This window comes from Amblyomma americanum, chromosome 7, assembly GCF_052857255.1.
Source record: "Amblyomma americanum isolate KBUSLIRL-KWMA chromosome 7, ASM5285725v1, whole genome shotgun sequence".
In the NCBI taxonomy this organism is placed as follows: domain Eukaryota; kingdom Metazoa; phylum Arthropoda; class Arachnida; order Ixodida; family Ixodidae; genus Amblyomma; species Amblyomma americanum.
In genome coordinates, this window is record NC_135503.1 from 71,657,367 (window position 1) to 71,680,597 (window position 23,231).

At 44.1% G+C, this 23,231-nt stretch overlaps 2 protein-coding genes across 21 annotated transcripts in view; one reads left to right on the plus strand and one right to left on the minus strand.

Moving 5' to 3' along the window:
* The window catches only part of hgo (homogentisate 1,2-dioxygenase), a 33,268-nt gene extending 25,717 nt beyond the window's left edge, over positions 1-7,551 (minus strand). The window contains exons 1-3 of the mRNA XM_077632518.1: positions 7,395-7,551; positions 2,056-2,127; positions 204-292 (exon numbers count right to left, since the gene is read on the minus strand). Coding sequence (XP_077488644.1) covers positions 204-292; positions 2,056-2,127; positions 7,395-7,418 — 185 coding nt within the window. The 5' untranslated portion in view covers positions 7,419-7,551. The remainder of the gene's footprint in view (positions 1-203; positions 293-2,055; positions 2,128-7,394) is intronic.
* Positions 1-23,231, plus strand: part of Ask1 (apoptotic signal-regulating kinase 1) — a 96,022-nt gene that overhangs the window by 5,866 nt on the left and 66,925 nt on the right. For 7 of the 20 annotated variants that reach the window (XM_077632505.1, XM_077632509.1, XM_077632506.1 and 4 more), the window contains exons 1-4: positions 8,183-8,284; positions 17,196-17,340; positions 20,844-21,035; positions 21,993-22,103. In XM_077632505.1, the coding sequence (XP_077488631.1) occupies positions 8,274-8,284; positions 17,196-17,340; positions 20,844-21,035; positions 21,993-22,103 (459 nt within the window). In that variant the 5' untranslated portion in view covers positions 8,183-8,273. Of the gene's footprint in view, positions 1-8,182; positions 8,285-8,871; positions 8,892-9,476; positions 9,659-12,705; positions 12,798-17,195; positions 17,341-20,843; positions 21,036-21,992; positions 22,104-23,231 lie in introns of those variants that run through there. The other 13 variants (XM_077632501.1, XM_077632503.1, XM_077632502.1 and 10 more) reach the window with 6 other exon arrangements.

A 23,231-nucleotide genomic window follows, 5' to 3' on the forward strand; every position in this document is an offset into this window, starting at 1 on the left:
CATCCTTCGAACTCTTTTCCAAAAGGAAGTATTCTGCGGAGTCACGAAAGCAGCCCGGTGGATTACAATAAACTGTAGCTCTCGTCTTTCATTACACCTCGGTCACCAGCTTCTATACCCCAGTTGCAAGGTCTCCAACGGTAAAGGCGATCAACGCGTGTCAATGGCTGAGGTTCCTCCATTCCCTGAAATGTTCCACCCACCTTCTCTTGTTGGTCTCCCTGGGAGCTGTGAAGGCTGTTCCGGACAGCTGCTCCGCGTACAGGCCGTAAGGGCACACCTGCGGGTTGTTCTGCGGAGGACGAAAACCACACTAGGTATACTGTGTGTAGTCGGGCTGCAGGACGACACACGATCCCAGGCTTGGCGTTTCTTAATACGAAATAAACTAGCAAAACGAAAAGAAAAGCCCTCTGTTACATTCTTTTTTTTTTCAGACGGTCATCAAGTTTGACGAGTCTGTGCACTCGCTTGCATATCAGGTCGTTTATACAGCTCCGTAAGCGCCGTGTTATTGCCGGGATAGTCTGCATGCATGCGCATCCAAACATCCCTGAATCCCCTGCGAGGCTGACAATGTATCACTGATGCAGTGCACGCAAACAAGGATGTCATCAACGGCTCTAGATTATGTCAGGGACCAAGTGCAGAGTTGTTTTTTTTCGTTGCATCAGTGCAGTTACGCGGTGCAGGAATTTTTACGACTATAATTCACAACTAAGGTCTCATATACGGATTTGCGATCCTAAAAAAAAAACGAGGCTCCATCTTCGTCGAATATTCGAGAATGACGATGAAATTAAGAGCCGACATCCAGGCATGGCGATGGCAGTATATGCAGCCAGTAAAGCTTTACTTCAAAGGTCATGGCGCCTTTTCTCAGCCAACAACGGCTGCGGCCGAAGGATGGGTGCATTGTGAAATGCGGGTGAGCTATTTTCTGTGGCTTCCCCAAATCTCGGAGCACATGGAAAACGTGCGCATGCATATGCATCCGCAATATGCGTCGCCATGCGTCCCCATGTACTCGCCCGCATATGTCCTGGCTGACCACGAATTAAACTCGTCTCGTGAACCCCTCGGTGAAGCTTCTCATCGGCACTGCGGCGCCAGACGGCTCGGCGCACAACATGCGAAGACGGCGGGAAGCGTAAACAGCACGAGCACTGTCAACCGCTTAATATTCCGGTCGATGTCTCCCCTAGGCCGACAAACAAAAAAAAATTATTTTCATCTCAATGTACGAGTTGACTGCGAACATGCATAGGAGATACTAAATGCGGGCTGACTGCCTGGCTAGAGCGCGCCCTGTCATCGATCCGCCGTATTGGCAGCGCAATGCTGTGAATGTCACAGCGCGCACACTGGTTTCAGGTAATCACGTTCTAGTAGGTTCATGCCACCACTTGTTGTATTTTGGCCACGTGACCTGACGACGTCGCAGAGCTCAGTTCCTGAAGCTGTCATGACCAACCCCGAAAAATTTGCCTTATGTAGGGATTACTTATAAAAGAGAGAGAGAGAGAGACAGATGGGGGAACAGAAAAAAATAAAAGCATTATTTTATAGTGAAGGCAATATGAGAGACCTCATCTCCAAGGTCTTTGTCCTGCAGTCTTTCTAGTGTCATACACTTGGACCACGGCTTTTCCGTCGGAATAAAACTACTCTGCTGGGCGCCTAGGTGCTAATCCTGCGCCGGACGTACTTTTTTTTATTCACTGCTATACTCTCTAGCGTTTCTAAGCATTGCAAATTCTTCGTTCATCGCAAGTCGAGTTCAGCGCGTAATTACAGCTCCGCGATGTTTCGAAGGGACAACCGAGGTCGTACGAAGTACATTAAGAGACGTCCCGTGTGCGTATACCAGTCTGCCAACGAGCTTGTTGTGTAAAAGCACGCACTTGCGACAACGCGTACAACTCGCTTCGATTTTCCTCATGTATTGGCGCTAAACGCCGTAAGGTGTTTGCGCTAAAGCCCACTTCCGGATCGGTTGATGCGCGTCCCGTGGTGGACGCGAAACTTCCCCACGAGAGGGCCAAAGTTTCTCACCTGTCCCTCTGGAAGCGATCCAGGACACCTTGGGTCCTCGGACGCGAACTCGCTGCCGAACCCCGTCAGGTACTGCGAGTGAATCAGTGAACATGAATGAGGTCAGTGAGTCAATAAGCATTTTCATGGTTTTCTTTTTGTAAAACGAAAACGACAGTGCTATGCCGGAAATTGTGATTCATTGAGAAGTATTCTACCCGCCGCGGTGGCTCAGTGGTTAGGGCGCTCAGCTACTGAGCCGGAGTACCCGGGTTCGAACCCGACCGCGGCGGCTCCGTTTCGATGGGGGCAGAACGCTATGGCGCCCGTGTGCTGTGCGATGTCAGTGCACGTTAAAGATCCCCAGGTGGTTGAAATTATTTCGGAGGCCTCTACTACGGCACCTCTTTCTTCCTTCTTTCATTCCCTCCTTTATCCCTTCCCTTAGGGCGCGGTTCAGGTGTCCAACGATATATGAGACAGATACTGCGCAATTTCCTTTCTCCAAAAACCAATTATTATTATTATTGAGCAAGTATTCTGCAGGAGGAATTAAGCTGGAGGCTTGCTATGGAGCATGTAGGCAGAGTTTGCCTCTTGATTCCAGTTGGTGTGTGCATATATATATATATATATATATATATATATATATATATATATATATATATATATATATATATATATATATATATATATATATATATATATATATATATATATATATATATAACTACGTGAAAATAGTGTTACTTCTTTCCGTCGAACGCTAATGCATTAATCGCCCTAGTGTCATTTTCTTGCAACGTTTCCGAACAGTTACAACCTAACGTTAGAATAAACCTTTTCCTATAGCTGTAATTGTATATCCACGAAACAATTAGTGAAAAAAGGTGAGTCGAACAGAAAGCATATTTTTTAGCACTACGTCCCACGGGCCCGATCAACAGTTCTTAATGTGCTCTGGTAGTTGCTTTTATTGTGCGTTATATATGCGTATGCCTGATAAAGCGTAGCCAAATCTTTCACATAGTGCGGGTCGTGCGGTAGCGTGCATGTTTTCTAAACGGCCGCTTCTGGAGCATGCATCGTAAACATTTGTTTCTCTTCGCAGCGTGGTAAGCCCGATTTTATCCTCGTTCCACCCCTGTGCATTATCATCACCGACTGTAGTACGCCACCATGAGTTCTGCTATACACGCAACACAAGCACCACGAGTCGCTGTTGTACTCTTTTCTTTTGTGCACAGGTGGAGCACAGGTGCTTTGCTGCCGTTACCGAGCACATGTGTGAACATCAGCATAGAACCGAGTGAGCGCATCCCGGACAGCAACGCCATGTCAAGCAGAGATCAACGATGGTAACGCAGCGCATCTTACACGGTCGCTTTAGGCCCGGCTGACTATTCTCGCAAGTGTTGAATCGGTTGATTGTAAAACATTTTATTCGCCGGGAAAAGCTTGGCAAGAGGTCGCGTTAAGTGGTCGCGAGTACATAGCCCTCGACGACTTTGTCAGCCCACTCCACCGCCAAAACTTGCGTTCTGGGGTCAGAGCTAGCCAGCACGGTCTCCCACCGCTCGAGAGAAGGAGCTGTAACTAGATCACCCGGAGGTGGCTCTATTTTGCAGTACCACAGGATGTGATCGTAGGTAGCACGTTGGCCACAGTGTTTGCAGTTTGGGTTGTAAAGATCTGGATAAATGTGCGCGAGGAGTGATGGGGTGCGTATCGATCTCGTCTGTAGACGACGCCACGTAACCTCTTGTTCTTTAGTAAGTCTTTTGTCGGGAGGGGGGAAAATTCTCCTCTCTAGTTTAAAATGATTGGTGAGATCATGATATGTGATCATTGAGTCCTTCGTGAAATTCAGGGAGCCAGACTCATCCACTGCCCGGTCGACGAAACCTCGGGCTTCGGACTTCCAACGGCCCCGTAGTTTCGAATTCCGGCGCGAAACAAGCCACGGAGGTTACCGGAAGTTAAGTCACTAACCGGAAATGTACTCTCGTACCACCCGCTCATCTGAGAAAGAGAAAGCCATCACGAGCGAGCCTGGTAAATAACGCGCAGGTGGAATTCTTTTCGTAAGCGGAGCGGATTTGCATAAGAATTTACCATTATTTTTTTCGAGCAGTGGACACGCTCGGTCTCGTGTATCCGGATGCTGGAAACAATGATTTGCGAGCACGACGCGGATCGACTGGCGCAGAAACTAATATTGCGCTGAAAGATGCTATTGTGGCTTATAGGCGCATATGCAATCAGGACAATTTGCATTACTTCTGTGCTAATGCATGGTTCCCCTAGAACACTGTTGGTTGTGTGCGTGCGCACGAAAGCCCTGATGTGCGTCGCCATGCTATGGCTGTCGTTGCTTCGACATTCCCCTCGTAGAGAGCCATAGAGACACCAACCCTATCGTCTATAGACGCGATGGCAACCTCGTTTTTCACCATGAAGCTTTTTTTTTATTTTTGCGACAGAAGATGGTCGAAACAAAGTGCAGCCTGCAATAAGATGTCCGAAAACATTTTTAAAAGACAAAAATGCGGCGTCTATAATAACATATCGAGGTTACCCGCCGCAAAAAAGCGAATGAAAGGCGACTGCGTCGAAAAAGTAATTTCTTTTAACCTAAAGAGTAATGGTCAACATTTGCTGGTGCACTGTGTAATTGACACAGTCACAATTAGGCTGCATATATCTGCCCAAGAATGCACGAAAATGAGGTGGTGAGATTAATTTTTCCCTTAATATTGCCTTCCATTTACTTCTGACGTCACCTGTGTATAAATGCAGTCACAAGGCTGGGTCTAACTTCCCCAGGTACAGGATACAGGGATAGTACGTACCAGAGTTTAGTCGTAAAGTTGTCGCTTCATCGCGTTTTTCCGGATTTTAGATGCGGAATTAAAACTATAATTAGTTGTTTCACCTGTAGCGCCATGCGTATAGGGCAAAACCTTTTAACTTCACCATAATCTCGCAACACATCTCGGTCGCAGGTGTTGGCCGCTTTAAAAGAAAAAAATAGTAAATTATGAGGTTTAACCTCCCGAAGCTACACATGGGCTTTGAGGGACGCTGTAGTGCAAGGTTCTGGAATTAATTTTCTTCTTTAACGTGCTCTGACGTCGCACAGCACATGTGCTCCTTTTGCGTTTCGTCTCCATCTAAACGCGGCCGCCGCGGCCGGGATGGTTTAAAGGGAATCACTTGTAGTGCGATTTCAGTAAATTTAGGTCAGTTTTGATTTCTTTCATGCTGAGAAGCAAATGCATGAAGGCCCAGTAGCAGCATATGACTACAACTGCTCCTTAATTGCGTCATAACAGTAGCTGACGAAAGATGTTCCAGACAAGACACGATGTCCCGGGGTGGAAATTTCGAATTTCGCGCGCTTTTTCTTATCGTGCGAGAGCCCCTTTTACAACGAATTCACTCTGACGAGAACTGTGCATTCGCGACAAATCTCCAGCTTTAAACTGTACGGGCATATCGGACGGAAAGTTTGTTATATTATTTATGCAAATTTTCAGGTTACAATCAAGTAAAAAAAAATTATATTTGTTGATCTAGGCGAACCCATTAATCCTGCATTAGCCTCCCATCTTTTCTGTCTCACAGAGCCTCCAGAAACATTTCACCATATTTCAAGGCCGCGCGCTTTCCTCTCATATGCAAAATGTTTTTCTGAACCATTACAACATAACAACAAAAAAATCACACGAAATTATAGTGCGTTTAGGCCCCTTGCATATTACTAAAGACTAGCAATATTCGTTTAACTTCAATATAATTCACACTCGTAGAAACCTTGGCCAAAAGTTCTTAAAAAGCAGTATTTTCTCAAGCAGACAGATTTGATTTGTATCTCTTGTAAACAGCCGAATCTCAAGCGATAATCATTGTCTTTTGATTGCTCTCAAACAACTAAATGATTCATAGAGTGCACGCGTTCCTCTGAGACCATACTTTCTCGCGAAAGCTAGGCACACGAACGATTAGCGTGCTGTTAGCGGCTATCTTCATACAAACACTGAAGTCCGTTGATTACCATATTAGACTCGGTCGGAACCGTCCAAACCGTGACCCATTAGATAGCGGCCTCAATGCCCTTGGCCTTCTCAGAAGATCACTGTACTCCTATTACATACAGATAGAATTTCGTGTATGTTCTTCTGTTTCTTTACCCTTCTAGCTCAGCCTTAGTGGCAAACAATCCTCCCCTCACCCCCCCCCCCCCCGCCCATTTCCATCTCTTAAGAAGACCAGTTTTACGCCGTCTTCGCGTAAAGTAACACCACCGGCGAGTGGTCGCTACGCACGCTACATTAAGTAACAACCATCCCGCCGTCCTTGAAGAAACCGTAGCCTGCGGCTGGGAAGAGGAGGTCCACTGGGAATCCTGTTTGGCTCGTTCCAAGCATTTATCTTTCTTTTTCTTCGTCCTATTCGTCCGCTCCTCTCGAATGCATCCAAAAGCCCAGTGAAAAAAGCGCGTTCCAAAGCCCGTCCGATACGGGAGCGGCGAAAAGAAGAAAAAAACAAGATGGCTGCCCTCGGGCGTCAGATGTCGTCTGCTACGCACAGCGTGACGCTCCACTCGCGCCACGCGGAAACAGAAAACCAGCAGACAGGCCTCTCACCCGTAGTGGCTGTGGTCGGAGAAGGCCCGCCAGGAACTTTTCGTTTGTTCATTTTTTTTTTGCAGACGGTGTCACTAGAGATTGTGCATATGCGTTACGTGCTATATGTAATCTGAAACTGCCCTTTGCAAGTGACCGCGCTGGGTGGAAACGTCAGAAACGGGAATATTTTTGCTAGTTGCTGCTAACTTCTGTCACACTTTCTACTAGTTCAGTGCGAACGTGATCTCCTGGCTGTACATGAATGAGGGCTTAACAATATTAACCCATCTTTAGGTACCCTTGTACACTCGTGTTAGTGGCGTACGGATGGTTCTATGGCAGGCACTGCCTGAACGCCCAAAAAATGAAGGTACTACTGCGTGTATGGGCAATATATTGACGACTGCAGTTAACTATACTACTAGTTATGCTGAAAAAAGTCGCGTGACGTTCCGAGTACGCTTTGCATTTTCAAGGGATTAATGCTGAAGTCGTGTTAATCATGATGCCAACAGTTGCCAAACGCTGTTCTCTGCGCACACTCTTAGCACCAACATCAGTGAAATGCACGCACACAGGATTTAAAGCTACACATTTGCGTTTGTAAAGAGTATTAATTAAATTATTAATTTCACAGTCATGCATCGCCACAATTTTTCTCGTTTTGCTGTAAAGCTCACTCGCGCGGACCCTCAAGGCGAAAAGAATTGCAGCAGGTACAAATCTTACATGCAGCTCCTCCTTCTTCGACATTTCCCAAGACGTCCCAGACACAACACGCGACGCCCGAGAGAAAGACGGCCGACTTTTGGCACTTGGCTGATTAGCGCACTCTGGCGCGGCTGCTTGCTTATCTGCGATAGTTTGGCTTCTGGTTTCGCTCTTGTCCTCCGGGCGTCCTCTTGCGGGGCCTCCGCCACGTCATTCGCGCGTATATTCGCTTCGCGCCAGAGCGAAAAAGCTGCGGGTTGGAAAATAGCGCGAAAGGGGGAAAAGGCCGAGAGAAATAATAATAATGAACGAAGTCGGCAGGTAACATCCTTGCGGCTAATAATCGAGCAATAAATGACTGAGGTGGCCATCTGCTGGCTGAAAGCGATATTGTATAACATAGGCAAATGTGTGAGCAAACTGCAGTAGCTGGCAGTGCAAACATTGTGTCAAAATAAAAATCTTTTCTATTTGTATTAGCTGCCAAAATCACCATTATCGCACCATTTTTCAACTGGCAGTTTAGCAAACATACGCGCCACCTAGGAACAATGAAAGAAACGCCAATTATTGTAGTAGCAATAGTAGAACAAAGATGGCGCAATAAATTAGTAAATAATCTTTGGCAGAATCAAATTGCACGGTTATGCAATATTCTTGCTCCGTAACGTTACTTGTTCTCAACCACCTATGCTAACACGCTACTATTTTGTATCAAATGGTGCTTTTTAGTCATAGATTCTAATCAAGGTCTTGTTTGTTTCTAGCCAATTCTAGCGTAGCGTCACTGTCACGTGAACAAACATGGCGCATTCAAAACTATCACGTGATTAAGCATGGCGACTGCCAGAGGATTTTGTGCGGGGCAATGGTAATTGGGGCCTGGATGCCATTCTCATGCTCAAACGGTAAGGAAATGACTCTTTATCAGTCAAGTCAAGTAGTTTTGGTGTCTCGGCGTGTCAACGAAAGAAGCAGCGATACCCACGCACTTGAAGAGCTCCTGCAGAATGCGTAGCAATCGCTTTCCTGCTCGCTTGATTTTGCCGCCGTCCCTGAAGTCCGCGCTACTTCGCAACAAGGACGTTTTCGCGGATATGTTCGCCGCGGGGTCGTGACACTCCAGCGGCCAGTGACTGCATTGCTCGCACACTTGTGGCTTGCGTTCCGATGGGGCTTTTTATATCGTCGCGCGCTGCACATCACGCCTGGTGTAAACGAAGGCGCGAGCAGCTGTTTTTGGTAACGATGTGAGGCAATCGTACGCTTCGTGCGAAGAACGGCCCTGTTGACGTCTCGTTATTTTTTGCGAGTAAACGCGACATGCGGGTTAATCTACGCTCGAGTTTTGTCTGTGCTTCAAACCGTGTGCGCTTTGTGAATACCACTCGGTCTTCCAAATTTGGAAAGCAAAAACTTGAGACGGACGCCCAGCCGTCGCCGAGAGTACCTCGAAAAATAAACACGCCGAAGTATTTTTCGCTGTTTGACTGGAGGTCAGCGCAGCCCCGATGGGTACGTGTTGTGTGTTTCGTAGTTGCACCTTGTATACTACGCTTTACGGCGATTGCCAAAACTGTTTCTCGTATTTTTTTTTTCCCCCGTTTTCTACGCTTCCGCGCTCCTTCGCGAGCTACTCGCAACTGCAATACTTCGTAGCCTAGTTTGTCGGAAAACAAATTGATGATATTTCCTCTCAAAAACCAATCACTTCTGGGGAAGACTTTGACAACCCTGAAGTCTTAAAGCGTAAAACTTTCAAAATCGGAGGCGGCCGCCAGTATTCGCGCAGTTCGCGCTCAAATTGAGCGCCGTTCTTGCTGAATCGTTGGAAGGCATTCCGCAGTAGCTTTCCGCAGTAAATGAGCGGATATCCCTTCTCCCTTTAGTTTCTTTTTGTTTGTACTTTTTTCCATCCGACACGCACGCATTTCATATCGCCAGCGCACAGCAACGCTGCAGCCAGCTCCCGCGGGCGTAGGGGCTTCTATCTGTTGTTTTGGAGCTTGGCCGCGGAGATACGTCTGTGCTGGGTTGGAGAGCGCGTCGCGGTGTGGTAGTTTTTATTGCGTATATCGTAAACGACGAGCGCGCGCGCGCAGTAGTTGTGCCGCCAGAGCGACAGCGCCGTGGTTGGACGTGCATTTGGCTCGCACTTTGGACTCGTGTGGGCTGTGGTCGGTGCCTGGGCGGTCAACGGGATGCTGTGGCGCGTATCGGCACGTACTGCGGTGATCGGTTCGAAAAGGATGCATCGGTCTGGGTCCCTTCCGAGCGAGCTGGTGAAGAGCCTTCGGATCTCGTTTTTCTATCGGGCTCACTAGCTTCGGGCCAGGTCGCCGCGACCTTGAATAAACCCGTTTGTGATTGTGTCATGAATTTGAAGCTTTATCATTTCATTAGCAAGCGAGCTGGCGAAGTTTCATCCTCGAGAACTAGACCTCAGGCGTCGGCTTAAAGGACACGAGGAGTTAAAATACTTAGTCTCTGTTAGCTTTTTTTTTTTTTTTAATATAAAGTGGAAGGTTTTAAAAGCGCCTGTTACAGGCAGGTTTGCTCTGTTCAAACAAAGTAGTTGACATTTGTTGCACTCAAACCTGATGCGTATGGAATGAATCTATTAAAATTAACCCCTCACGATACCACGTTCTGACCGATCTTCTCTGGATGTGCTTTTCATTTCATTTCATTTATTTCATCCTTAAAGGCCCAAAGGCTTTACATAAGGAGGGGCTTACAAATGGTTTTGTGTATATGCACTCATGATGAAAACATAGGCACAATGAACTTAGCACTGGAACTGTAAACAATAAAAAAAGGGTAAAATGAGGAGGATCAAGCGGTTACAAAAAGGGGTAAGCAAAAAAAATGAAAAAAAAGCACAAAAAATACAGGGGAAAGATACAGGAAATGTACAGGGCAACTACAGGTTAACGTGTTCTGAAAATGACTAGTGAGTTTCGCGCGAAATGTTTTGCGATCGTTGCATGAAACTATGTCGTTTGACAGGGCATTCCAATGGTTTATTGCGTCAGGAAAAAAAGAACTGCTCCTTGCTAAAAAGTACGGCTCTTGATGCTGGCTATGGGGTGGTTGTGGCTGAGGCGATTGGAAGTTCGGATCGGTGGTTTCAGCAGGGGGTGCTTTGACGTCGGATGGTAGAAAAAGCTGTGTAGTAGGCAATGGTGTGAAATAATGCGGGGTGACTCAAGTGTGGGGACTCAAGTGGTTGTTAAGAGTCACCTGGGGGGCAATTTCTGTGCATATTTTTCTTTTTGAGGTAACTTGGAGAATTAGCGAGTATCCAACAAGACAAACTGGAAAATTATGGAAGGCATTTCAAGATACATTTGGGCTGCATTTCGGTTTACAAGAGACCAGATTTACACTTAGCAAAATACTCAAAGCTGTATGACGATTTTTCTTGAGCACATTGAATGTTTTAATGTCATCAAAAAATTGTGTGAACTGTGGTTTGGAGCCAGTGCATAGAAATTTGAAGCAATAAATTTCTAGAAAGCTTGTTCTCTGAAACTTGCAAAAGTAATATGGACAGGTTGACATGTCTGCTTATATTCAGTTTACACCTTGTTCTCTATATGCATAAAAGGCCTGCGTTCTTTACTTTGTGATGCGTGCAGCTTTTCTCACCATGCAGTATTCTCATGCCGCCTTTATGTTTGCCTGTGTTGCTGCTTTTGTTTTATAGTATTTTATGAGCATGCTTTGTGGTAGCATCAAACAATCCTAGAATGTCCCAGGCCATCCCTTATGCCCATGTCTCGAACCAGTCCTCTGCGGCCACTTTCATAATGTCCTCGCCAGCACATGTGCAATTTAAATGTAATAACCTCAAGAAACAGTGGATCATTTATTTTCCTAGATTATTCGAACTAATTCTACAACTGACATGCACCTTTAATGCTCTGATGATGGCAAAGTTATGTATAAGCTTTTATCAGACCACGAAAGCTTCGCATGGTCTGTTGAAAATTCTCTCGCCCTAACAGCATGTTTATACATTTATTACTTAACATTATGTAGTAACATCAGCATATGCCATCCAAGGTAGGGTGAAGATGTCAGAGGTGCTACATTTTTTATGGGTTGGGAATAGGGAGACTTAGGTTGGAGAAACCAAGGAGAAGGGTACAGGAGGGCCATGAGACTATTTGAATTTAGGTTTTGGGGGGAGCAAGGTTTTGACAATGAAGAAGGAAAGCAAAGACATTTGCACACATATGGTCATGAATCATACTCTTTCTTTTGTGTTTGCCCCTCCTTGTTTTAAGGTTGATTTTTTGAACACTACTTATAAGGAGTGCATTTGTGATGTACACATATTTAAGTGGCTGCTGCTATGTCTGCAGTTCATGTGTTAAGTAATGTACGATTCTATGCAAGGGGACCTCAAGAAAGATTTCTTAGCTGCGCTGCATTACTGAATTAATAAGTGGTACTGGTGTATATGACCAAAACCGTAAAGCTGTAATTCATCGTGTTTGCCAAATCCCATATGCATGAGGCTAATGGGCCTGCGATATGGCTACGATCCAGCCTTGTTCGGTGTGTGGCAAGGCAGAGCAAATGTAAAAAGGCTCTAATGCCAACCCTACATCTTTCATCACAGGTGGAGTTTATGGAGACCCTATATATGCTCAGCATTTAGAGGAGCTTTGTTGGATTTTGAAAGGATTGTCACCTTTCTTTTTTCTCCCTCTCCTCCATTTCCTTCATATTTTTTCTGCCCTTCCTTTTCTCTCAAGCATGGAGGCTTTGTGCTCCATTTTGTGGCAGTTGGGTGCTTGTTCCTTTCTGTCTTCATTGCTTAGTGCTTTAAATGAAGTAATTAACAACAGGGGTTATGATGTTGTAGAGGAGTCCAAGTACCAAAGTGTAGCTTGGTGATGTCTTAACTAAAACATGGTTCAACAACTTCTCACATGGAGGTGATGTGAAAGGATGTAGCATCCATCTGATGTTGTGGCAGTGGGTTGAAGAACAGTGTAAAACTAGGCAGTGTTTTTCTGAGTTCTCTTTCAATAATATCTTTGACTGACCCTATATTTTTTTTCTTTTAGACGTTTGGAACGCCTTTTTCATTTTCATGCCCTGAGCTTAGTTTGCTGAAAGTTTCGACGGGCTTAGCTTTGTTTTAAGACCCACCTTCCTTTCACCAATGAATAATAAAGAAATAGCAGGAGTCAGCGGAGCAAAGGAATGCAGTATTTCACTTTGTGACGCTGCCAACCGGATCAGTGTGCTGGAAAAGGGTAGACCATTCTCTTATCTTGTCGTGATAACACACCGGCCTCACATCACACAATGGGTGACTTCTCTCCAGCAGCTTGTCCGCGGCATTAACACTGTTTATCTCATGTGCTGGGTGTATGCCATGGCTCTCCGCGGCTGCTCCAGAAAGTAAGCAAAATTTTGGCAGTGTCCAACTAGTATGGATATGTTAACGGCTCAGCAATGTTGAGGATCCCTACACATATGCGCTCTGAGTTCATTTGACTGTGTGTACCATCCGAAAGTTCTTCACAGTGGGAACCATCGTGAATGTTTGAAAAATGTGTTTGGATGGCGCAGCCAGTTTCGTGTTTACTCATCTCTGTGGATGATGCATTCTCTGTGTCCAAGCTGATTAGTGCCCTAAGTTTCTCTTCCGTTGTTTTACTAAAAATGACATTCAGAAAAACCTGCTAGGCTCCAGTAACTTTGCACAGGTAAACGCTGCTTTCCTAGACTTACTGAGGTCCAATCCATTCATTTTGTTTGACAGACCCTACTTTCTTGAGTACACTTCAGATTCGTTTACCTGTTTTCTTCCTATCTATTTCTTTTTTCTGGCTTAGGATTCTGCCTAACCAATGCCAGGTGTGGCTATTTGTACGTCATGAATTATTGCTACCTGTTGCTGTCTTCCAGGCTATACTTGAAGACTCTCAAGCGCTTGTACTTGTTTTTTTCTTATCAGTTGCTTATCTTTATCTGCCAGCCTTCACTTGTTGCTTGGCTGTATGCCAAAAGCTACTTCCCTCTTTGCATGCCTCGATCATGTATAGGCGGCATGTGGTGTGATGTCAAATGATGTGTGTTGCTGTTTGTCCTGGCAGCATCTGCTGTTTTCGTTGCGAATGAATGTGTAGGTATAGCAAACATTCATGCAGTGAGGTGGTTTTATATATACTTATGTGCCATCACATGAGAATGGCAGACTGAAGGAAAAGTCAATGTGACTCATAGTTCTGCCGTAGTTTGGCACCTAATGTTAGCAGTGTGAAGTGTATAGAATTGTAATAAAATCTTGGTACAAGAGAGTTCTGGCCAGATTCCTGTATTACTAGCAAGGTTTTGTGCTTTTTCCACATAATGTTTAAACCCACCTTTGGAGAATAATAATACCTTGCTAGTGGAAACCCTGCAATACTATGTGTCTTTAATTCAGAGGTGCTAGGACCGAATACATGAAGTCAAAATTAATGCTGTGATCTGTCTAATAAGTGATTACACTTTTATATCCAGGAGCTTTCAGATTCAAGACAGACTCGGTTGGAGAGTGCTGCCTTTTGCAGAATAGCATTGAAAGCCAAGTTACTAGTCTGACTGGCTTGACATGAAACTTTCATTTGAGAATGGCTTCACTGCTGCACATTGGGGGCTAAGTGCTGTCTAAATGCATTTATGAGGCCTAGTTTTCTTTAGAAGGTACTGCTGTATCCTTTTCAGTCTTAAAGAAACGTGAAAAGACAAGGGCAGACATCAAAGTACACCGTTGACAATACAAACAGTGTTACGTTTCTTTGAGACCTGAGGCCTCCAATCAACGAGGCAAAACCATAATTTTGGTACACCTTATTTCTTATAAAACTGGGTCCCGTCTTATAAGCAATACGGAAACGGTGCCTGTCTTGTTGTAGGTTCACTTTGTTGCTTGTCCTCATCTTTTCATGCTGCATCTTCGATCTTGAAAAATGGGAATCATTTGGCCTGAAAGAGAATTGAGACGTCCCCCTGTGTTAAGGCTATTCGTGGAGTTTATTCACTTTCTTTGGATGCACTGTGGTGGTCGCGTTCAACTGATCAGCTGGTCTCCCTGTGGCAGTTGTGGGCCTAACCTTTTGGAGCAAATGCCGTGTGGCAGTGCATTCAAAGCAAACTTTACAGACAAATAAAATGCAAACTGATTGCTGTCTGTGCAAGTTTTATCTTTCATTAGCATGCAGCTTTGGGTTTTCTTTGAGATAACTGGAGTATGTTTGTTATCATGAAAGGTATTGCAGTACATTAAAAGCAAACTTCTACAGAGAAATAAAATGCAAACAACTGCTTACTTTCTGGGCAAGTTTAATCTTTCATTAGCATGCAGCTTCGGGTTTTCTTTGATATAACTGGAGCATGTTTGTTATCATGAAAGGTATTTGTTAGTAAGTTTCATCAACCCTTTCCTTGCCATGCCCATTGAGCATGGGTCGCAGGCGACCCATAGAAGTCACGCATCCTTTCAAAGCTTACAACGCATTCGTGGACTTGTTACATCGTGTGTCATGTAGTTTAAGAATTCAACGTAGTGCTGTCACTCGTCCTTTGTGAGAGGGGATGAGAAATGTGGGATTTTTTTTGCTTGCATCCTATTGAAGTTGTTTATCTGAAAATATTCTAATATGAGCCCTGTGGTACTTAACTACTGCAATAGCTCTGGTACTGATGAGTCTTACGTGGAAGTTGGAAGAATTTTCAGTTGAATTAGCCAGATCTTGGTGGACAGTAAACAGTGATGTTCATCAACGAACACATTGACGAGATTGTTGAGAACATCGAGCTCTGAAGAACTATGCTAGGAATTGTGACACTAGCACAGAAATGTTGAATGAATGGATAAAAGTCTAAAATGCTCACGCACTTTTCCGTTCCTCTTTGTGAAGAAGCATGGTTGAGTACGTTATGAATGTCAAGTGTAGGCGGTCTAGGAAGTGGCATGAGTTGTTTTTCTGTTAGAATATTTTCATACTGTTGAAGGCAGCAGCGAACTCATCGCTGGACTTGACTCTTCTAAAATGTGCTCTTAGGGGAAGTTTGGATCAAAGAGCGTAACTATACACCAGAAAAGAGCACTTTTGGTATTGTTGTTTCAACTTCAGTGCCTTTGGCATTAATATTTCCATAGTTTTGAAGATGGCAAGGCTTTCGGTAGATATGCATGACCCCATAACACTGTAGTGCCTGAGATGTCTTCCCGGAGAGTATAACCTAGTAACTTAGTCTCATGCCACTTATGAGCTGAAGGAAGAGTAGGAACTCTGTCGTATGTATGTCTTGTTTAATCTACTGGCTGGTTTAATTTGTGCGCGATTACTTATATGCTGTACGTTTTTTTTTTGTACGTGTGTGTATGCATGCGTGCATGTGTGTTTGAGAGAAAGAGAGAGACTTGCGCATTTTTCTGTAAAGGATAGTGGTGCTGATGCAAAACATCCTGCTTGCACCATATTTGCCCCCCCCCCCCCCCCTCAACAGAACTAATATTCTGCATTGATTCGGCTAGTTCCTGTATCTGCGTGAATATTCCTTGATTTGTATATTTGCAAACATCCATTCTGCTAAAACCACTGATTTTGGAGTTGGAGCGGCATTTCAAAAATTAATAGTAAGTAATAACATACCATAGTGGCACATTAAGCTGAACCAATTTCCCTTTACCACCAAAAAGAAGGGTTTAGTTTTTAGTCACGACATTCGCAATTTTGTGATGTGGAAATGTGCAAGTGTCCTTGCATTGTATGAACAGACTTAGAAGTTTATCTGGCGTGTGATGGATACTGCACACCTAAGGTGAGGGTTTATGATGGAAATGAAAGATTAGAAGCTGTTAAGAAGAAAAATGTTGCCATTCGTTCTCATTGATTTTTGCATATTGCAGCAGTGCATATGTTGCTTTCTGGACCGGTGAAAATTGAAAGGCATTGTCTTGGGATTTTGGCTTCCGCAAATGATCCAAACACTAAGACCGGCGTACACCACCTTGCGAAATGATTTGAGCCCTGTTACTGCGACACGCTGACATCTCGGGAGCTGATTTGGGGTGTGAAAGCATCAGGAACTGATTTTTGGTGTTTTTTCCGCTTGGAAGGTGGCGACTGGAAAGGTGGTCGAGGGGGCCACTAACGACAGCAAACGCGCGATGAAATTGTGGCGCTCGCTATTGTAACGGGCTGTGATGGCCAGATGATGCGTGTCCGCGCAGCCAGCGATGTGTGGCGAAGCGTGTCGACCCTGCCCTGTTGGTGTGAGAGTGTCAAGGGTGTGCGAGATGTGCGTCATTCGACGGGCGCTTATGTCGCTCACTGCAGCGCGTAGCTTCTGCTGCACAACAAACGGTAGCAGGTTGCGGGGTTGGTGCTGTACTTCTTAGTTCCCGGTAGTTGTGTAACATTGTGCGTTTGTGCAATCATTTTTTTTAATGAGGTGAGCAGATTTTTATTATTTTTTTCCACATGTAAATAGTCAAGTTTTTTGTACCCACCCAAACTTTTATCATGAGCAACTGCTATTTCTTCTAGCATTGCAGTCATAACACCATAGACTAGGACCTCTTTCTAAGCTTTAATTAAGTTCTGGAAGTCTCTTAGTGCAGTGAGCTTTTCCGAAAACTTTTGTTCTGTGTACTGTGCTTTGAAAAGTGCGGGAAATTTCGATAAAACGTTGCATCAGGCGGGCGGGGGGGCTTAGACATTATTTAGATGTACCTTGGCTATGAGACAGTGCAATTTGTCGATCCACATGTGAGGGGTGGTTCATGTGTGTGTGCGTGTGCAGAAAAGCCCTGTGCCGGAGCTTGGATGAGGTTCCAGCCAAGGTGAGCTGCCCGGCCATGAGTGAGGCGGATGCACGTTCATGCTGTAGCGTGGCGAGTGCCTGCCCTCCCCGGAGCAGGATGGACGTCGTCTGTGTCATCGACCTGGTGGGTTCCGGTTTCTTCTCTTGTTCTCCGCATGCTCTGCGTCTCTCTCTTTTGTCAAGGAAGTTCAGAGCTACACCATGGCAGTTGTAACTTGCTTGAACCAAGGGGAAGTTCCCCAGCAATTGTGGCTGAGGTTTCAGTTGGAATGCCTACCTTTCGGAGAAGGTGGCCTTGTGAGACATGGAAGGTTGCCTTTGTATGGTCAGTGTCATCACTATATTGGCATTCGCAGCAGCACCGCTTCTGCTTGGCGAAGCCTTAATTCCTTGTTTTGTTGAGGAACGAACATGTCAGGTGTCCCCATGATCCCTGTTCTGGCTCTCGAACTTCTGTTATGTAGAGGTGGGGGCCCTTTCTTTTCAGGTTTTATTTTTGTGAAATTTGGGAGTAAAACCAGGACGAACATTTTTGCCTTAAATTTAGATACAAATCAGGTTATCCAGGAAAAAAGTTCCATGGTGGGGTTTTTCGGGTCATTTTTTGCCGGAAACAAGGATTTACTATAACCGTTTCTTTTTCTGTTGGACATAAAATGCCATATTTCCTGCTGGTTGTACTGAAGAACTGTGCATGAAATAAGTTTTTTTTCCTTTCAAATATTTAGTCTCATATCTTCTCGTGTCTGTGCAAAACCTGCCTGCCTTTATTTGTATGCTGTGCAAACACGGCCAGGAGCCTTGGAGTGGGACGTCATCAATATGGGTAGCGCCTAATACAATGGTGGCAGTGTAGTCGGCTCCCGTGTTTTGGTCTCCCGCTTCTACGTTCCGCTTTTCAGACTTATCCTCAAATAAGGGGTATGTGACTTTCAACACAATTTTTCTTATTTTTTGATAGATTTAGGTGGAACATTTCTTTTTTGCTTGTTAGTAATGCTTCCCAATTTAAGTGCACAAACTTTTGGCATTGTACGTGAAGAGCTTTTTTAAAATAATTTTTCTCTTTTACATTTTGTGAAAAGCCTGCAGGCTAGAAAAAAAAACGTGGTTGAAGGCTGCTTCAATGCTCATTGAATTTCTGAATGTATGCTACGCGCCTTAGTAACTTTTAACGTGATAGCCATAAGGCTTGCATTCTGCACAAAATTTGTCGGTGTTATGAACTAAAAATCCCCAGGTAACTTCCTGAAACAAGTAAGAAAAGAGACGAGCTGTTACGCAAGCAAAGAAGGCCTCACTGTGTCTCAGGGGTGGCCCAGCTATGAGTATGGTGCATTTCGTGCTTTTAAGTAATTATTCTTATATCTTTGACATTGTTTCAAAGCTTCATCTTCAGTTTTCTCAAAACAGCTTTTTGCTCAACATTTTTTTACATGAGCATTGATAACTTCTCTGTAGATGAATATTTTTAATTGAAATTTCGAGTGCCTATTCCTCACATGCAGGCACATGCAGTGAAGTATATTAGGATACGACTCAAGAACAATGCGGCTTTTCCGCGTCAAAGGACCCCCTTCCAGCCAATGGAGTTGGTCGATTCTTCTGAACCTGCTTGCATGACAATGCAAAGTGTGGCGTGACAATGCAGGAAGGGTACTATCCCTGACCTGTAAAAAGAGGGGACTATCCCCTTTTATCAGCCAATCCCTGGAAGGGGTTCTTTTGATGCGGAAAAGGCACTTCGTTCTTGAGCTGTATTTGACTATAGGATAAATAAAATCGATGTGAAAGTTTTCACATTACAGCTTATTGTTTAAGTAGGTGTAATCCAACAAGGCCATTTTTGTTCTCTTTGTTTGGTTTTGCAGATTGCATCTCTAATATTATTAGGAATACATTTAACCTACTTCATTGTACAAGACACACAAGCAGCTACATAAATGCCACAGCTTTCTTTATTCCGACAATTAAGAGCTTACTTATCACTGCTGGCATTACTAGCGATTTTAACGAAATTTTTCACAATAAAAAGTAAGAAAATGAAATGCGCTGTTGCTTGTATTTTAATGTGATAAGGTTTGTGAACCGGGCTCTAGCAGATAAAATAAGGTTTATGACGCTGCTTATTTAAAAATATTTATTTCATATGTGGCTTCCCACCTTAAAGGGGGACTTAGCTCTGCAATCCCAAGAAATAACCAAAAAAAATATTTTTTTTTATAATTGATGTATCCGCCTGTGTTCTGTTTTTTTATGCTGTCCTGAACTTTCTTTGCTGAAATCAATATACTCTAACAAAATTGTTTCGGAACTGCGGTGGCTGTGCGTTGTGGGAAAGCACTCAGATAATCAACATTTTTCTTCATTTCGGTTTTCTGACTAGATGCTCTCGTTGTGAAGCAGATTTCTGCATTACTATATCATCTGTTGCGACCTTGTTTGTTTTGTTGCCTTCCTAGGGTCATGCTGGAAGTCATGACATTCCTTGTTTTCTAAATTTGTCAATTTTAACTTTTTTATATGAAATTTACTTCTCACTCTAGATATGTCAATGGACACTGCAGCTCAAATTCTTGACAAAAATTAGTGCTTTGCGAAAAAAAATTCTAAGAATGTCTTGACCTGTAGCTTGTCATTAGGAATGCCATGAAGGTTGAAACAGCCTTCTACCATATTTTCTTAACTCTGCAGTGGTTTTGCAAGATTCAGAGGGAAAATATATATTTGAAAAAAATTTTCTGGAGATATAACAGTGAAATATGGTGACATAGTCATAAAATTATTTCTGATATATGCCAAAACATTTCATCTAAATACTTCAAGAAAAAAAAATTTTGCGGAAAGCCCTTAGGAAGTGGGGGGGGGGGATGTCCCCACCCCCTTTGGGAGGGGGATGCGGCTCTTGGGGGTGAAGCTTTGGAATAGATAGATGATTATAGGGAAGGGCGCTAAATGGCATGCTTATTGGAAGCGAACTAAATGAATAAATACAAATTTTCACTCATACATCTTCAATAGTTTGGGCATGAAAAATTTTTGTGCTTCATTGGGATACCAAACATGCAGAAAGGCTGTCATGACAGCAAGGCATGGTAGGAGCCTAGAGTCGCTTTTAAATTAAAGCCAAAGGAATGGCTCATGCTGTGACATTCTCCAAATATTTTTATCAATAGAGCATTATATCCATGTTTGCATAATGGACTCATTACCATCATGCCAAATTAGTGACAGAGTGAAAAAAATTAAAAAGTAATTTAGAAATATATGAATGTCATTGCATAGAAGTTTTATCAGGGAACACAATGCAACAAACCGCATGAAAATCCATGAAGCCATTTTCATACTATGCTTTGTGCAAGTAGGGCAGTTAGGTCAGAAACACTGTTGAGAAAACTGGCATTTTCAGAGAGATCTCAGCCGCTACTGGGCTGTTTTCGGGGAAAGTCTTTTGGGGTTTAATTAGAAAGGCTTTATAGGTATGAAATCTGGTGTGTTCTAAAATTCGATTTTTTTTTTCGAGATTTTCGTGATTGGAAGGCTGCATCACCGTTTTAGTGTAGCCTAGAGGAGTGTAGAAGACGATGTTAACATCGTCACCTTGTGCCTTTGCCTTCCGCTTTCCAGATCACTGGAACGGGCGCTGCGGGCGGGCGACTGGCCCAGCGCAAGGCGGCATTTGAAGAGATCAAAAAGGCATCCAACTGCGTTGGGGCCACGCTGCACGAGCTTCCTTTCAAAAAACTAGACTTTGGCGAGACCAAGGTTCTTGACCTGTTCTACAATGCAGACGTGGCCCTCGTTGACGTCTCCATTCAGGTGGGTGCTGCTCACACTCTCCAATGCTTGTTTGACTGTTAAGGGGAATCGGAAGGTCATTAGATGGGGACAGCAACCAAATATACCCACATGCTGGAAAGTTCAAGATGTTAACGGAATGAAAAAAAGAAATAAAAATTTTGGCTGGTATGTTGCTTCTTGCTCCTAGAACAATCTGCCTCAGAAAATGTAGAGTAGCTTTTTCTGAAACAAAAAAAAAAATTGTTTCTGCTGGGCAAGTGTTCATTTAAATTTCAGCCACTGTTTCCTGGGACCCACTCGAGCACAGTGTGTTTGGCCTTTTTTGTTATGCGGGCAACTGCCGCTTAGGGTTGTTCTGAGCCTAATTAATTATAAAGGCATTTCTCTCACCACATGCGATTTAAAACAATCTTGAGTGATTTAAATTAGACTCCTGTCCTCCCATTGCACCATGTATGTGAGCTTGTTTTTATGCTTGATGTGACTCTTCAGTAGAAAGGAATGTTGGGCTAGTGACTCTTTTGTTGTTTCTTTTTTGATCTGTTATTTGCTCATGCCTTTTTCCATTTTGTGTCTGTTGGCATTAGCTACAATTTGAACTGTTCATTTAAGGGCAAATCAAGTTGAAATTTTCCAATGTTAGGTCTTTTTTGGAGTGAAGGATTTTGATAAAAGGTTGCAGTACATCTCAACTTTGATTATTTTGTGTGTGTGTGTGTGTGTGTGTATGTGCGCGCGCGCGTGTGTGTGTGTCTTGCATGAATGTGTTTCTTGTTTAAACATAACATAACTGCTGCTCTTTGAGAGATTAGTTGTGGTGTAGCCAAGCGTGTATCAGGCAGCACATCTCATTATATCAGTATATTATCATCATCGCTTTGTGCCATTCATTGTGGTTCCCCTTGCTCCCACCCTGTGGTTTGACAGAAGCCTAGTTTTTGACCATGACCTGTGGTGCTTCTCCTTCTTGACCAGGACCAGCGCAATCCGCTCTTCTACCACCTGGGCGTGCGGGAGAGCTTTGGCATGAAGCAGAACATGATCCTTTACAATGACCACTCGCCCGGCGAGGCTTACTCCATCAAGGTGCGCACTTGCCTTCTTCGTAGTCTCTAGGTCTTATGCTTGGGTCTCAGCATTGTTGTTGAGGCGAATATGTTTACTGCGTCATTTTCGTGTCACCACATGTTGAAAGTCCCTCCCAATGCTCTCCAAGTATCTGTATTCTGTGCCTATCAATTATCTGTTATCAGTTATCTGTTTATTGCATATTAAATGTCTTGCCAAACTTTATATATCAATGATTTTTTATGTGATCGTACAAAAACTACGTGGTGATTTGGACTTTAGAGCTGCCATTAACAATTAGGAAGAGCTGTAGCTTGCATGTGTACACAGCATTCCTCTTTGGAGTATATGCCTGCGTTTGTGTTGTCTGCTTTCCAGAAGAGAAGCAGTTGTTGCAGCCAACGTGTAACGTGAGGCCAAAAAAGTGCTGTGTGGTTTCTGGAAAGTAAAAAAAAAATTAAGTTAACTGTAAAAAGGTGGTGAAAGCTGAGAACTGCCCTCTGCTCTGCACTTTGCCATGCCTTATGCGTAGCATCCACAATACTGCACCATATTACTGAAGCATTATTGATAGTTAGATAGCAGTTGGTCGGAGGAACAAAATGACACACTCTGCTTGGCGTGCAAACGTACCGTATATTGCCACATATTCTGAATATAAGTTGACCCCCTCTTAACTCGCAGCCCTTGCTGGTTAAAAAATGGTTGACTGCCAAATTAAATCACCCCCCCCCACTCCTTCCCCGCGTTTTTAATGGAATTGCATTGTGGCAAAAAAATGTGGTGATTACAGCACTCCCTAATGCGAAATTTGAGCAGAGTAGAGCTTGATTCTGCAATATATTGAGGCAGAAAACTTGGATGGCGCTTAAAAGCACAATGCATCGCACAAGGCCTCCATACTATCGCGCTGGACAAATGCTCCTCATTGGTATCGAGCGGCGCAGTGCAGCCCTTGCCCAGTTGCGGCGACCTCTGCCATGTTTTCTGCTCCCTGTGAGGACGCGTTCCAGTGTGCTTGTCTCATTGCTTCAAGGAGGAACGCTGAAGCCACAAAGCACGCATCTTCGTTTGGAGTGGGCCACGAAGCATGTGGCTCACACATTCAGAATAGCGCATGCCCGTTCCCATGGTGAATGGTGTGGA